Source organism: Giraffa tippelskirchi, chromosome 10, assembly GCF_054371585.1.
Source record: "Giraffa tippelskirchi isolate mGirTip1 chromosome 10, T2T-mGirTip1v1.2.pri, whole genome shotgun sequence".
In the NCBI taxonomy this organism is placed as follows: domain Eukaryota; kingdom Metazoa; phylum Chordata; class Mammalia; order Artiodactyla; family Giraffidae; genus Giraffa; species Giraffa tippelskirchi.
Window position 1 is genome coordinate 7347193 of NC_137284.1, and position 15405 is coordinate 7362597.

A 15405-nucleotide genomic window follows, 5' to 3' on the forward strand; every position below is an offset into this window, starting at 1 on the left:
AGGTGGGAGTCAGATTTGTAGGATCAAAAGGATGGAACAGAACCAGCAGAGTGGAAGAGGGAGGTCACTGAGGCCAGCACTTGCTTCCAGACACCAAGCCCCAGCCCCTTTCTCCGTCCCCACTTGGGGCCAATTCTCTTCCTGCAACAGCTTTTCCCTCTCTAATCTGTGGTCCATCTCCCACTCAGCCTCTGTAATGACCCTTCTAAAACCTGGCTCTGACCACGTATCTCTCCTTCTTAAACTCTTTCAGCGGCTCCCATGGCCTCAGCTTCAGTCTTGCAAGTAGAATTGTTCTAAACTGACTCTGAAACTGTTTTTCCAGCTTCACAGTCCTGTCTTTCCTGAGCCCCGGGTTCCTTTAAGTCGCACATCATAACCATGTTTGAATACCTTCCATCTGCAAAGAAAGAAATGTTATCCCTGATTTTCTCAGCAACCCTGCAAGGCAGGTGTCACTGATTCCCATTTTAGAGATGGGGAAACTGACTCTCAATAAGGCTAGGTTGGACTCAGAGACCTAGGCCCTTTTGGCCATGCTTTGGATCCTCTCTCGTTCACTCAGGGGCCTCAGTGCCTTTGTTCAAGAATGAGCATAAGCCCGTCGGCCCTCAGGTTTGGCTCAGAATTGTGACACCACCCCACCCTGCCCCAGGCATTCATGATCTTGGTGTCTTCTTCACAGTGTTCAACACTGTTGAAAATGCCCTTGATTACAGATTTGCTATCCTTCCCCCCACTAGACTGTGAGCTGCAGGAGAACAGGGGGCGTGTCTGTATGTCTGCTGGTGCCCCAGCACCTGGAGCACATGTGATGCACTGTAGACCAACAAGCAGCACTGATGAGATGGGTCCACTGATGAACACAGTCGGATCCCTCCCAGTGCCAGGTCTAGCCTGCCCTTCTGCATGCTCCCTCAGTCCTCTGACGCCAGAGAAGCTGTTGGTCCCTTGCATGGTTATTCCTTGGCTCTTGGGCCTCTCTTGATAGACCTCAGTCTCCCAGGCCCAGTGCCTGGCCTACTCCAGCTACCTCTCATCAGACACCCCAGTCAATGTCAGAATATCCCCAATTGGCACGTGGTTCGATCCGGCTTCATTCTCACTACGGGCTCAGAATACCATAAAGTTTCTTCCAGAAGGCAGGCCTTCCCCGCACCCCATCCCACCATATAAAGCCCTCTGGGGCTGGAGTGAGTGAGCCCACAGCTCCCAGAGCCTGGCCTGTCTTGAGGAGGGGCCCGGAACAGAGTACCGGGAGCACAAGTATCAGCAGCAAGTTTTATTGCAACTAGAATCCCCTGGTCATGTGGGAGGGGTGGCGTGGAGCGACACTGGTCACTGACGCCACGTTCCCAATCCACAGCATGGAGCCAAAGGTCCAGTCAGCTGTGCCCCGCCTCTTCCCCGGACCCCCTCCCATCAGGGTGTCATGGAGGCTGAGTTAGAGGCGGGTGAAATGTGGAGTCCATTTCAGCAGAGCCTTCGTCCGAGGGATCTGAGGAGCGTTTGGCGGCAGGGGTCCAGGTGGCCCGAGACGCTCGGGGCGCTTCGGGCTGACGTCGGCACGTGTCCTTGCGGGGCTTGGGGGGAAGCAAAGAGGCCACTGTGTCCACGTGGAGAGGGTGGTAGGGAGGGAGTCAGAGGCTCAAAGTGAGAAATCACTGGCCAGCAACCGCACAGGTGGGACCCGGGGACCCCGAGGCCTAGACCAGGGTTGGTGTCCACCCTCTGCCTCCGCGGCATTCACCCCACTAGCCGCTCTCGGGTCCTATGTGGGGATCTGCAGGTGGCCCAGGTCTTGGTCCATGATCTGGAGGACGTCGTCCAGGATGGAAGGCCCCAGGTCCACGTGCAGGGACAGCAAGGAGCTGGCGTGGGACAGGAAGGGCTCCTCCGTCCCGGACTCGGGGGTCGGCCCACTGTGGGCGGCGCCAGCCTCGGGGACCCTCCACACGTCCACAGTCCCCGCCTCCTGCAGGGAGGGCTGCGGGGTCTCCAGGTGCAGGCGAGGGGGCTTGGGTGGGGCCTGGGCGGCCGGCAGGGTGAGGGCCTGGGGCCCGCCGATGACCGGCAGGGAGATGGCATTCTTGAGCAGAGGGGACGGCCCGTCCGGGAGCTCCCGCCCGCACAGCGTGGCCGTGCGCGTGAACTGGAAGGGCATCTGGAAGCCGCTGTCCTCCCGGGCCTCGTCCACCGCCGTCCCCGGCAGGAGGTGGAGCTTGCCCTGCAGGAAGGAGATGTCACCGAAAGTGTCCTTGCCGCCTCCACTGCCGATGTGGATGGTGTGGCGGAAGTCCCCCAGCGGCGGGCTGATCATGTCTGAGGACAGCAGGTCCCGCAGCTTCTCCTTCTTGCCCTTGCGGCTGCCGCGCTTCAGATAGATGGGCACCTTGGTGGACATCGCGACCTCACCCCCGGGGGCCGGGACCGGCCACTCGCAGGACCGCGCCTTCTGCTGTCTCCTCTCACCCCCGTCCACGACAGACTCCCAGAGCAAGGTGTCCAGACACCAAACACTCGCCAAAGGGCTAAAAAACGATCAGCAGAGTCAGAGGGTCAAGATAACCAAAATCACTTTCTCCCAAGAAGGTTGAAAATGCTTCTGAAAACCGGAAGCAGGCAGGCGCAGAGCTGGTAGGCAGCAACGCTCTCTGGGCTTGTCCTTGGGAGATTCTTTCCGGTCCGGGCCGAGGAGCTGAAACAAGAAGGATATGAGTAAGAGATGGCACCTGTCTGGTTTCCGGGTGCCCTTCAGGAGCCCAGGCAGGGCCACACTCCTGTGGGGAGCCCTCCTGCCAAGATCCTGTGCTCCTCCACAGACTTACTGCGGCCTCAAGGCCTGGATCCCAAGCACCAAGCCCATCCCTCTACGAGTGGGAACCCTGAGTGACAGGCCTAAAGTCACAGACATAGCCCTGGTTCTGGCCTCTTGCTCTGAGTCCGCAGCTCTGCTCCTCTTAATCGTCTGCACTCAACTGTGCCCAAGACGTGACCAGTGCCAAGTCGTCGGGGGTCTCAGATTTGTCTCAGCTCCTGACTTGACCGAGGATGGAGATCTTGTGACCTCTGTCTCACCCACCTAGGCCCGGCCCAGGACTGGATGCACAGCAGGTGTTCAGCCCACTGAGCCGAAGGTACACCCTTTTGGCCCAAGTACATCCCACCTGGAAGGGAGATGCCTGCTCAGAGCTTCCCTTTTCTCCTCCTTGGGGTAGGAGCTCCCTGTGGGCAGGAGCTGAGTCTACCGTAGTTTCTGCTCCTTCTTTCTGTCCCAGCAGCTAAGAGGAAGATGGAGTGGGGGATAGAAATACTTGGGAGAGGAGGCTCTGCTCTGTGCCCGGAATTTTGTTGAGTTCTTTGCGAACCCATCTCATTTAATCATCACAACCTCTCTCCTTTCATTCCCATTTAAAATTAGAGCTCTCAGGGAATTTCGTAGTGGTTAAGTGGTTAGGACTCACAGCTTTCACTACTGTGGGTCCGGGTTCAGTCCCTGGTTGGGGAACTAAGATCCCGCAAACCACATGACATGGCCAAACAAATAAATAAAATTAGAGCTTTCAGACATTTTGGAGGGATTCCCATAAGGCATTGCAAAATGAGAGAAGCAAAATGCAAAAATGTAGTCTAGAAGATTCCATTTGTTGAAAGCAGTTCCGCTCCCCACTCCCCATACATGCATGTATGTGTACCTACACATACAGGTCTGCAAAGGATTATTTCTTATATGGGAGCAGGAAATAATATAGAAAGCTGGCACTAGGTTGGCATAGGGGCTACCTAGAGGCGGGGGGGTGGCAGGGATGGAGTGTGGGGTCTGTGACATGGGAGGAAAGTTGTCCTCAATAAAAATTATCTATAATATCAGGTCTCATTACTAAAAAATGATATACGTAAGCTAAGTATGAAAGATGGTTGCCAGATGTTGATGGTAGTTCTCTCAAGGTGGTAGAATTTCAGGTGACTTCCCCTTTCTTGTTCATCCTTCTATAAGCTCAAATTCTTAATAAGAAGCGTGTATTACTTATGAGCACATATTATTCATGTAGTCAGAATAAACAGATATTTTTAAGGTGGAAAAAATAAATACACTCTGGAGGGATGTCATACAGGTTTAACAGAAAAAGGAAGTGGAACAAGCACTCCTTCTAGTTCCCGCAGCCGGGGACTGGCCTGATGTGTAGAATCAGCAGGAAAGGCAAAGAAACTTGTCCAAGGTCACCCAATGGGTGAGCACGTGAGCCCACCCTCCTGGGGCCAACAGGGGCTGAGCAGGTGGGAAATCGCTGGGGAAGGGTCAAGCAGCCTCTGCCAGTTCCTCTGCCCCATTCTTCTTCATCTTTTTTTTTTTTTTTTAATATTTATTTATTTCTGACTGTGCCGGGTCTTAGTTGTTGCACTCATGTCTTTAGTTGCAGTAAGCAAACTCTTACTTGCGGCATGTGGGATTTTTTAGTTCCCTGACCAGAGATCGAACCCAGGATCCCTGTATTGGGAGCACAGAGTCTTAGCCATTGAATCACCAGGGAAGTCCCCTCTGCCGCATTCAGCCTTGGGAGCAGGCTGAGAGAAGAAGGAGGGGGCTGGCAGGAGGGAGCAGGAAGGAGGATGCAGGAGAGGCAGAATCCCAACTACAGCCCTCCCCCCAGCCAGGCACTTACTCAGGAAACCCCACCCCAGTACCGGACAGCTCGGGTCAGTGGTGCTGAGCCACAGAGACCGGACATCTTGCCCCTCCCAGAGCACCTGCAGCTTAACAGGAAACAAAGGAATGACTCTCCGGTGGCAGAATTCCAGCTAAGCTTGGAAGGAGCTGGGGGGGAAGGGGAGGGAGGCAGGGCGTGCTCTGAGGTCCTGGACTCCCATCACTCATTTAACTAAAAGATATTTATCTGTGCCCACCATGCCAGGTCTGGAGGCATGCTGACATATATCCTATCTGTCCCCTTGGCAGGCGAGAAATCCTGGGATAGTTTTCCTTCCTTTTCACTCCTGGAGAAGGAAGCCAACTGGTGGGATCTGCCCAGAACTTGGGCCAGACCTCCTCCCTCCCCCTGCCCTCCATCATACAGGGGCGCCAAGACAGCCTGAGTGTTTCCACAACAGATCCGGATCCCTGACAGCTCTCTCCCTCTGAGCCAGATGTACCCACCCAATTCCAGATGTGAGGAGAACTGAGGCTGGGGGGAAGGGTTGGGCCAGTGTCAACCACCGCGGGAGAGCTGGGAACTGCAACCATCAAGCCCCAAATATTCAGATCTGGCAACTCCAAGACCCCAGGCTCCAGCTAGCCTTGCATGGTTTCCAGTTTAACCTCCGAGGCACAACATAGTGTCATCACTGGCCTTTACAGAGGCAGAAACTGAATCTCAGAGACATCAAGCAACTTTGCCCAGGTCACCCAGCTAGTAAGAGGAAGAGTGGGCACTGCTACCCAGCTGGGTTCCAGTGGCTCAGATACAATGGGCCATGCCAAAATATGTGCACTGCCTGGGGAGCAGGAAGGAAACCGATCCACCTGGGCTGGGGCTGCCAGGTCCCCAAGCCTCGTCCATTTAAGTCCTACCTCTTGGCTGCTTCCCTCTCTCAATGTGCAACTGTCCAGATATATGAGAATAAGCTGTCTGTCCATCAGGACAAGGCTCTGGGGGCTGGGCTAGGTGGCACCCTGCAGCTTTGGGAGGAGCAGATAGGAGCCATTCCAGCTTTGTGGGCCTCCTTTAGAGAAAATGACCTCTTGGAGGCAGAGCCCCCTCCTCACAAGGAATACTAGGCCACTCCCCACCAGGGGTGTTCCAAAGGTAGGCCCCTAACCCTGAACCCTTTGCTGCCTGGAAAACATCTTTTTTTCTCTGGGCCTCACCTTTCTCATCCATGAAATGGGATGACCACAAGGCCATTACCAGGGAGTTACTGGAAGTCAGAGAGAGTGCGGATGTAAATGGGGGTTAGTGGGTCACTGTCAGCCCCGACATTTATTCAACAAATAGCTATAGGGACTTCCTCAAGCATTCTGGTTCTCCGGGGACAGTGCTCCAGACAAGACCGAAAAAGAGCAGCCTCTGGGCGGAGGGGTCCTCCTGTACAGGCGCCCTCGCTGGCCGCGGGGTCTCCCAGCTTCCCTGTGCAGAGCGGCGCTCCGTTCCGTGGCCACCAGGTGGCGCGCGCTCTCCCTCTACCGCCCCTTGTCCCGGAGGGGTCCTGCACGCACCGGGGTCTCCAGCGAATCTACAGTTCTAGGCGGGTGCCTCCCAAGGAGAGGCACGCACGTTCCCGTACCAGGTGCGGACTGTCTGCAGGATCTTTTTCCCTTGGAGGATTCTGGGCTCACAACCAGACGGTCAGGGGAAGAGGGAGCGATCGGGGACCCTGCCCGGGTATCCAAGCTCAGGGAGGAGCCTCCCCTGTGCTTTCCGGCCTAGGCGATGTCCGAGTGTCCGCTCGGCGCAGGGCCAGAGTTCGGGCGTGCGGCCCCCGCCCCGTGGCTCCCGCGGGTCCCGCTACTCAACCCCAGCTCGGGTTCCGGCGCCGACCCCCTCCCCGCCCTCTGCCCGAGCGCAGCCCAGCCCAGTCCGGATCCGTTTCAGGACACTCGCGGCCACGGCTAAAGATAGGAGGATACCTCACCATCGACTAAAAATACGACCCCGGGTCTGGGCGAGGGCGCTGAAAGGCAGGAGGGCACTCCCGGGTCCCGGGGTTGGGGCGGGGGCCCCGGCGCAGCATGGAGGGCTGGACTGGGAATTCGGGTCGGGATGCGCGGCGCCCCGCAGGCCGAGGGGAACGCGGGCGTGGCCGCCGGGACCGAGACGCGGGAGAGAAATGCCGTGCATCTCACGGCAGAAAGGACCTACGTAGAGATGAGTTGGGGACAGAGGCGCGATCGGGGATGAGGCGCCTTAAGGATGGGCCTCTCGAGGGACCCCCCCTAGGAGCCGCGATATGGCTGCAGAATCCGGGCCTGAACTCACCTTGAAGTGCGTTTAGGCGGCTGTCTGGCGAGAGGCGAAAGCGCAGGAGCTGGACCGCGCGGCGGTGATAGACCTGAGCTGCGAACTTACAGGGAAGACCGTGGCCCCTGAGGTCCCGCCCCCTGCCCGTAGAGCCAATGCCGGGGCCGCTCCATCTAGGCCACGCCCACAGCCTCGCCCTACTCACGGGCCCGCTTGGTCCCTCTTCCTGGGCGCCTCACAGGGGTCCAGCAGCCGCGGGGGCCCGGGGATCCAGTCGGAGCTCTGGCAGCTGCGGGCCAGGCCGTGTCGGGTGATGGGGCTGGACTCCGCGGACTCCGGCTATGTCCGTCAGAGCCAAAACTCTCGGTTCTAGGAGGGCCGAGGGGAGAGGTAGCCCGAAGACCCAATTCTTTAGAATTCAGAAGAGGAGCGTCCCTGGAGGGTTGCCTCCCTGGAGGGCACTGGCATAAAAGTATTGAGTGACTGCTGAGGAAATGAATGAGGCCTCGGAGGCGCTTACGTCAGTATATTACAGACTTCCGAGAGCTTTCAGAAGTTGGCCATCCCCTAGAAAAGAGGGCTTTGGGAGTGTGTGCGGGATGAGTGGCCCGGCCACGCCCTTATTTATCGTATTTACCTTCAGGTTCGGTGGCTTCCGGGACGGGGGTGGGACTGGTACTCAGGCTCTTTACAACGTTGGGTGGGGCCTGAGCGGCGGCAGGGTGAGGTCCTGGGGCTCGCCGATGACGGTGACCGGGAGGGTTCTTGATTGGTTGGTTGGTTGGTGGGTTCATTCATTCGGTAGAAGAAACATATCCTGAAAGGCAGACCCTGCAAAGGGTGGATGGTAATGAGGTAAGGGGACCTGACAGCTGTGACAGTACGATGTGACCAAGATGACAAAAGCTTCCATACTGTAAATGTGGGAGGGACTCAAGAAGAGGGGGTCAGGAAGGCAGCCTGAAGGAGGGAAGGATGCTAAGGGTGGAGGTGAAGGTCAGCTAAGCCAGGAGGGAGGGAAGGATGGGGAGAAGCAGAATCCAGTAGGCAGAGTAATGGCTCCCCCTAAAGAGGGGAACCTGTGAATGTATTTTGTTACCTGGCAAAGAACAATTGAGTTTGCCAATGGAATTAGAGTTACTAATCAACTGACTTTAAAACAGAGAGATTGGGACTTCCCTGGTGGTCCAGTAGTTAAGAAGCCACCCTGCAATGCAGGGGACATGGGTTCTACCCCTGGGTGGGGAACTAAGAACCCATGTGCTGCAGAGAAACTAAGCCCGTGCACCCCCAACTAGAGAGCCCTGTGCTGCAACAAAATATCCCATGTGAGGCAAGTAAGACCCAACACAGACAAATAAATAAATTTTTAAAAATTGTGTTGTGCTTTTAAAAAACAAAACAAAAAACCAGAGAGATTGTCTGAATTATCTGTGTGGCTCCAGCACAATACGGAGACGGCAATGGCACCCCACTCCAGTCCTCTTGCCTGGAAAATCCCATGGATGGAGGAGCCTGGTAGGCTCCCGTCCATGGGGTCGCTAAGAGTAGGACACGACTGAGCGACTTCACTTTCACTTTTCACTTTCATGCATTGGAGAAGGAAATGGCAACCCACTCCAGTGTTCTTGCCTGGAGAATCCCAGGGACGGAGGAGCCTGGTGGGCTGCCGTCTATGGGGTTGCACAGAGTCGGACACGACTGAAGCGACTTAGCAGCAGCAGCAGCCAGCACCATAATGATTGATGGTCCTTAAAGTGGAAGAGGGAGACTGGAGTGTCAGAAAAAGAGATGTGATGATGCAGAAACGCTGTGTTGCTGCTTAGGAAGATGCGGGAAGGGGCCACAAGCAGGCAGGCTCTAGAAGCTGGAAAAAACAAGGAAATAGGCCGTCCCCTAGAGCATCCAGAAGAAACACAGCCCACTGACCTTGATTTTAGACCCATGTTGGCACTTCTCACCAACGGGACTGGAAGTTTATAAATTTGTGTTCTTTTAAGCCCCCAAGTTATGGATGTGAGAGCTGGGCAATAAAAAAAGGCTGAGCACTGAAGAATTGATGCCTTCGAACTGTGGCGCTGGACAAGACTATTGAGAGTCCCTTGGACTGCAAGGAGATTAAACCAGTCAATCCTAAAGGAAATCTGTTCTGAATATTCATTGGAAGGACTAATACTTTGGCCAGTGATGCCAAGAGCCAACTCATTGGAAAAGACCCTGATGCTGGGAAAGATTGAAGGCAGGAGAAGGGGATGACAGAGGATGAGATGATTGGATGGCATCAACAATTTAATGGATATGAGTTTGAGCAAGCTCTGGGGGTTGGTGAAGGACAGGGAGGCCTGCGTGCTGCAGTCCATGGAGTCACAAAGAGTTGTACAGAACTGGGCAACTGAACAACAAAGCCCCCACATTGGTGGCAATTTGCTACAGCAGCAATAGAAAACAAATGCAGGGAAGTTTCAGGTTTTAATCTTGAGCCTTCCTGGCCGCTCCTTCATCTCCCCAAGGAGCATCAGTTAGGTGGATTCTGCCACGACTGGCCTAGTGTCTCAGAGGAAAGCTGAGCCCTGGACAGTGGAGGAAGGGGGCCCTAGGCCAAGTTGTATGGGTGGGTAAGTGTTGTACCTTTCCCCCTTCCTGCCGCCCAGGCTTGTCAGCCACCAACCCACCCAGGCCGGCCTATGCCCCTTGCCCAGTGCCTTTTGCCCTTGAGCTCCTCAAATCCTCTGAGAGCCAGTGAGATGGACAGAGCCAGCATCACTATCCCCCTTTATAGAAGTGAAAATTGAAACTCGGGGCACTGACAGTGATCTACTTAGCCTGAAAGGGCAAGACCTGCTGTCTCTGGGTCCTCCTCCCCGCTCAGGCTTCCTACCCAGCAATTGTCACCCCTGCCCTCCCCTCATTCCTCAAGCCAGGTTGGGGGGACAGCTCGATGCCCAGCCCTTAGCACTGTCTCTGAGCCACAGACCCAGGTTCTGAGCTGGCTGTACTGCCGACTTGCTCTGTGGCCACAAAGAAAGGACAATCCCTTTCTGAGCCTCTTTGCCTGTAAAAGTGGAGTTCCATGAGTCCCAAACAAGATAAGGGACTTGGGCTTGTCTTGTTGATGGCAACACACAGTCCCTGCAGGCAGGAGTTTCGTGGAAACATTCTAACTGGAGCTTTGGGGGATGGCGGATGGCCTTGCCACCTGACTTGGAATGAGTCTAATGATGAATAGCTGACTCTGTTAATGACTCCTCCGAGCCTGTTGGAATAAGGCTGAGACGCGGCCCCCACTCTCTGCCCATCAGTGAGCATCCTCCGTTGGGGGAAGGTCAAGAGCTCCATTCAGGGCTGGTGACAAAACAAAATTACAGGGACGAAATCTTGGAGAGGCAAAGACCCTTATCCAAGGCCACTCAAAGCCAGGAAGCAACTCCGGAACTCTTTGGAGAAGTTCTGGGGTGTGTGGGAGGGGAGGGCAACTGAAAAGCCCTGGGGATGACAGACAGCACTTGGGCGATGATTTGACCTCCAAGCCTGACCCAATCCTGGGCCCCTCCCTCAGCAGTCAGTCATCTGCCCAGCCGGGCTGTGTGGTCAGGGCTCCCAAGCAGGGCCTAAAGCCACAGGAAGTGCCACCTGCACTCTGGGGCTGTTCTAAGCCCACCTGGATGTGATACCATTCCACCCAGCGCTGGCTCCCTGGGCGGTTCCTACTCCCCTTGTTATCAACCGGAGTTCCGGCCCCCACACAGCCCACATCCAAGGCCTGCTCTGTGCCCGGCACTGGGTTCTGCGCTTTGCAAGCACTCAGGTAGGCGGGTCGATTCTCCCCATTCATAAAGGCAGCTGTGTGGCTTGGCTGGGGCCTGAGGAGTCCCTGGGGAGCCTGCTGCTGGCTGCTCTCAGCTCTGCTGAATGGCCGGGATCCTTGCAGACACGCCCTGTGTTGCCATGGTAGCCCTGCAGTTAATGAGCATTTATAATACAGGATTTCATTGACTAGAATTGGGTTTTTTATGCAATGTCTCAGGCCATGTATAAAGGCCTGAGTACAGGTAATGAGGCTGGGATCCTGGGCCACGGGAGCATCGAGGTGTCTTGCGTTCCTGACCCAGTGGAAGCTCAGGCCAAGTGCCTCCTGTTCAGCCTGACCCCATGTCCAGGGACTGCTGCCTCCACCAGGGTCTGGACTGGTCTTGCTGGAAGGGGTTCCGGACAGCCTAGAGTCTAAGGGGTAGGACCCTGAGGGACGTTCAGGGGAGGTGAGAGGCGAGGAAGCCTGGAGGGAGAAATGCCCCAATGGGTCATTCAAGTCCCTTCCCCTCAGCCTGGAGCCTTGCCTTGATCCTGAGCTAGGCCCAGGCGCCGTCCCCCTGCCCCCCAACCCCACAGCTGCTTCCCCCACCCAAGGACCTGTAATCGCCACACAGGGACTGACTCAGCCCTTCCTTCCCCTCCCGGCCTCTTCTTCCTGGAAATCACCCGCGTCAGCAGCCCCAGCCCCTGAGGGCCCTGGGGGATAGAGTTGGAGGCCCCCTTCTCCAAGGTCATCTGGGGAGAATGATGGAGGAACCGGGCTGGACAGTAGGACTCCCAGGCTGGAGCCAGCTCTCCTTGGCCCCTCCCACTGGGGACCTAGGGAGGCAGGGGAGACGAGGGGGGCCAGGAGTCTGGGGACAAGTCTGGGGGCAGGGCATCACAGGGGAAGGGACATCAAGGGGGCAGAGAGAGGAGACAAGGTCCCCAAAAGGGCCTCAGCTCCCCCCACCCCGATCCCCTGCCATGGGAGGCAGGGAACTGGACAGGCTGTATGCTTCGTGGCGGCCTGAGGTCAGCCTGCAGGGCCCAGTGGCCTGAGCCAACCCCCGGCCTGGGATGGATTTTTCCTTGATTGTTTCTTGCTTCCTTCCTCCCCAGGGCTCCTGCCAACTCCAGCCCTACCCTCCTCGCTTCTCACCCGCCTTTAGGGAACTCTGACCCGACGGAGGCTGGGACTCCAGATGAGAGCTCCCCCAGAGCGCCCCCAGCTCCTGCCTCTGCCTTGGTCCCCTCCATAGGAACTCGGTGGCAGGGCCTGACTGGGGGACCTCCCTGTGGGTCTGGAGTTTTGGTCCCAGGCCCAGGGCCAAGGGGGTTTCCAGAGTTGTGACAGCCCTGTCCTAGAAGGGACCAGTCCAGGAACTTCCTTGGGAGCCTCCAAGCCACATGGCCGTCCTTTGGTCTGGGCAACGCAGAATTAGCAGAGGTTCTGTTCAACACTTCCCACCCTTTTGAGACAACTTTGTCATTATTCATTTTGAAAATTCATTGGCATCTACTTTGTGCCTAGGGCTGAGCCAATTGGAGAAGACACAGATGGCCAAGGCTGGGTTCCAGCCCTCAGAAAACAGATAAAACAAATGACCAATTCTGTGCCATAATGGAGATCCTTGAAAGCAGAGGCCAGCTCTGATTTATCTCTTTCCTTCCAAGGTGGCATGGATGAGGCCCAGTCAGCGACAATGCATACTACTAATAAGTCGCTTTAGTCGTTCCCAATTCTTTGCGACCCTGTGGACTCTAGCCCTCCAGCCTCCTCTGTTCATGAAGTTTTCCAGGCAAAAATACTGGGGTGGGTTGCCATGCCCTCCTCCAGGGGATCTTCCCGACCCAGGGATTGAACTCACCTCTCTTAAGTCTCTTGCATTGGCAGGCAGGCTGTTTACCACTAGTGCCACCTGGGAAATGGATTGAGAGAAGAACCAAAAAGAACAGCAGTAAGATGGGTTTGTTCTGCTAGAGGTGGGGAAGCAGGTGGAAGAGTCAGGAAGGCTTCAAGGAAGAGGTGATATTTGAGCAGGATGTTAATGGGTAAATAAGAATTTGCCAGTTGGAGAATGGAAAAGATATTTCAGGGGGAGCAGGCAGGGACAAAAGCAGAGGCCAGAAGGAGTGCGAGTAGATTCATGGTGTGATCAGGAAACAAGAGATGTCTAGCAGACCGTGGCATAGAAGAGGGGGAAAGACCAAGAGGGTAGAGGGCACCATTTGCCTTGCCCAGCTCCCGTCCTTCTTATTCTGGTGACCACCCCTCAATTTTCCAGAGTCTCCGGTATGACTGACTCCACTGCCAAGCTCTAAAAGTGGGTCTGAGACCCTGGTCTACCCAATCTGAGTGATGGGGATGGTTTAGGGATAGGCATATATCAGCAAGGGCTTCCCTGGTGGCTCAGTTGGTAAAGAATCTACCGGCAATTTGGTAGACCTGGGTTTGATCCCTGGGTTGGGAAGATCCCTTGGAGGAGGGCATAGAAATCCACTCCAGTATTCTGGCCTGGAGAATTCCATGGACTGTATAATCCATGGGGTCCAAAGAGTCAGACACAACTGAGCGACTTTCACCACTATATATCAGCAATGAGCTTCAGCCTGTGATTGATAGGGTGACAAACGGCAAGACGTCAACTCAGGGCTCCCGGCAGCCAGCTCTGCCACTCAGAGGGAAGAGCCTGTCTGAGAATAAAGCCAGCACAGAGAAAAACAGAGCCAAGAGAATGAGTTTCAATGACATGGCTTGTGCTCCTGGATCCGGTCTTGCCTGAAGCAGACATCCATTCTGTGAACCAACGACTTAATGACTTTTGTTTAGTCCAGTTGGAATTGGGTTTCTGTCACTTGCCACCAAGAATCTTGCCTATTAAAGAATAATTAAAAGCAGAACTTCCCTGGTTGTGCAGTGGATAAGAATCTGCCTGCCAAGGCAGTGGACACAGGTTCGATCCCTGGTCTGGGAAGATTCCACCTGCTGCAGAGCAACTAAGCCTGTGTGCCGCAACTACTGAACCCTGGAGCCCTGGAGCCCGTGCTCTGCAACAAGAGAAGCCACCACAGTGGGAAGCCCTCGCACTGCAAAGAAGAGTAGCCCATGCTTGCTGCAACTAGAGAAAGCCCGCTCATCGCAACGAAGACCTAGCACAGCCAAAAAGAAGAATAATTAAAAACAGACAATAGCTCATGCTAGCTGCTGAATGGGAGGGAATCAAGGATCTGTGTAAGTGCGATATGACCAGAATTGCATTTTTTTCATTGGAATTACTTTTTTTTTGACATGGTAGCGCTTTCATTCGGTTCACAATTTGGAAATCACAAGGAGCAAAATGTCTCCCTTTCACCCTTGTTTTCCAGGCACCAGTTCTCCTCCCCACAGACAACCAGTACTATTTCTTGTAAACACTTCTAGAGATACTCTTTGCACAAGCAAGGCCTCTGTCATCTTTTTTTTACACAAGTGAAAGTTGCTCAGTCGTGTCCGACTCTTTGTGACCCCATGGACTATAGAGTCCATGGAATTCTCCAGGCCAGAATACTGGAGTGGGTAGCCTTTCCCTTCTCCAGAGGATCCTCCCAACCCAGGGATCGAACCCAGGTCTCCAGCATTGCAAGCAAATTCTTTACCAGCTGAACCACAAGGGAAGCCTAAGAATACTGGAGTGGGGTAGCCTATCCCTTCTCCAGGGGATCTTCCCAACCCAGGAATCAAATCAGGGTCTCCTGCATTGCAGGCGGAGTCTTTACCAGCTGAGCCACAAGGGAAGCCCTTTTTTACACAAATGGCAATATTTAGACAAGGAGAGCCCCAAAGTACAGCAGGCCATGGCGGGAGTGGGGAGAGGAGAGGCCCCATTGCCAGGGGTGGTGGGGGAGAATTTGCAGGGGCCGTGGGAAGCTGCATTTTGTTGAATCCCTACTATTCACATTGTCCTGCACCTTCCTTTTTTCATTTAACGCTATACTTATGACCACTTCATATCCGTGCATAGAATATGTCCTCAGTGTAATTTTCTCACAGCTGCATAGTATTCCACATGTGGTGCTCCATAATTTACCTAAATTATGGCCTCTCCAGCCTCAAGCCACTTCTCGGCTCCCTCGGCTCCAGACGTGGGCCTTTCAGCTCTTAATGGTCTCAGCTGATAGGCGTTTAGACTGTCTCCAGGCCTTTCCGTGACAAGCTGCGCTGCGGCGTGTCATCTTGTATAGATGCTGTTTTACATACCTGTGAGCACAGCTGCAGAATAAGTTCATAAGAACTCGGTAGTCATATGCTTCCCAGGTGGTGCTAGTGGTAAAGAATCCACCTGCTAATGCAGGAGACATAAGAGACGTGGGTTTGATCTCTGGGTCTGGAAGATCCCCTGCAGGAGGAAATGGCAACCCACTCCAGTATTCTTGCCTGGAGAATCCCCACGGACAGAGGAGCCTGGTGGGCTACAGTCCATGGGGTCACAAAGAGTCGGGCATGACTGAAGCAACTTGGCATGCAGGCACACGAGTGTCACAGGACACTCACAGTTGTCATTTGGTCAGCTCTGTCCACTTGTCCTTCCCAGGGGATGTACGAGGTCCAGGGTCCCCACACGGACCACAGGGCCGGTTTCTCTTCAAGCTTCATCGGTACCAGGTTCTCAGCTTTTTT

The 15405-nt window shown here is 54.9% G+C and overlaps 1 protein-coding gene across 1 annotated transcript; it reads right to left on the bottom strand.

The window, feature by feature from the left end:
- Positions 1 to 1269: 1269 nt before the first annotated feature.
- Positions 1270 to 7076, bottom strand: CDC42EP2 (CDC42 effector protein 2). The gene is made up of 2 exons (XM_081532445.1): positions 6975 to 7076; positions 1270 to 2698 (listed from the first exon to the last, which is right to left on the bottom strand). Exon 2 carries the CDS (start codon positions 2402 to 2404, stop codon positions 1772 to 1774), a length of 633 nt encoding a protein of 210 aa, XP_081388571.1. The 5' UTR covers positions 2405 to 2698; positions 6975 to 7076; the 3' UTR covers positions 1270 to 1771.
- Between the last annotated feature and the right edge of the window lie 8329 nt (positions 7077 to 15405).

What these genes read in the sequence shown, in the direction of transcription:
- CDC42EP2 (XM_081532445.1), bottom strand. Translation starts at nt 2,404, where the DNA reads ATGTCCACCAAGGTGCCCATCTATCTGAAGCGCGGCAGCCGCAAGGGC.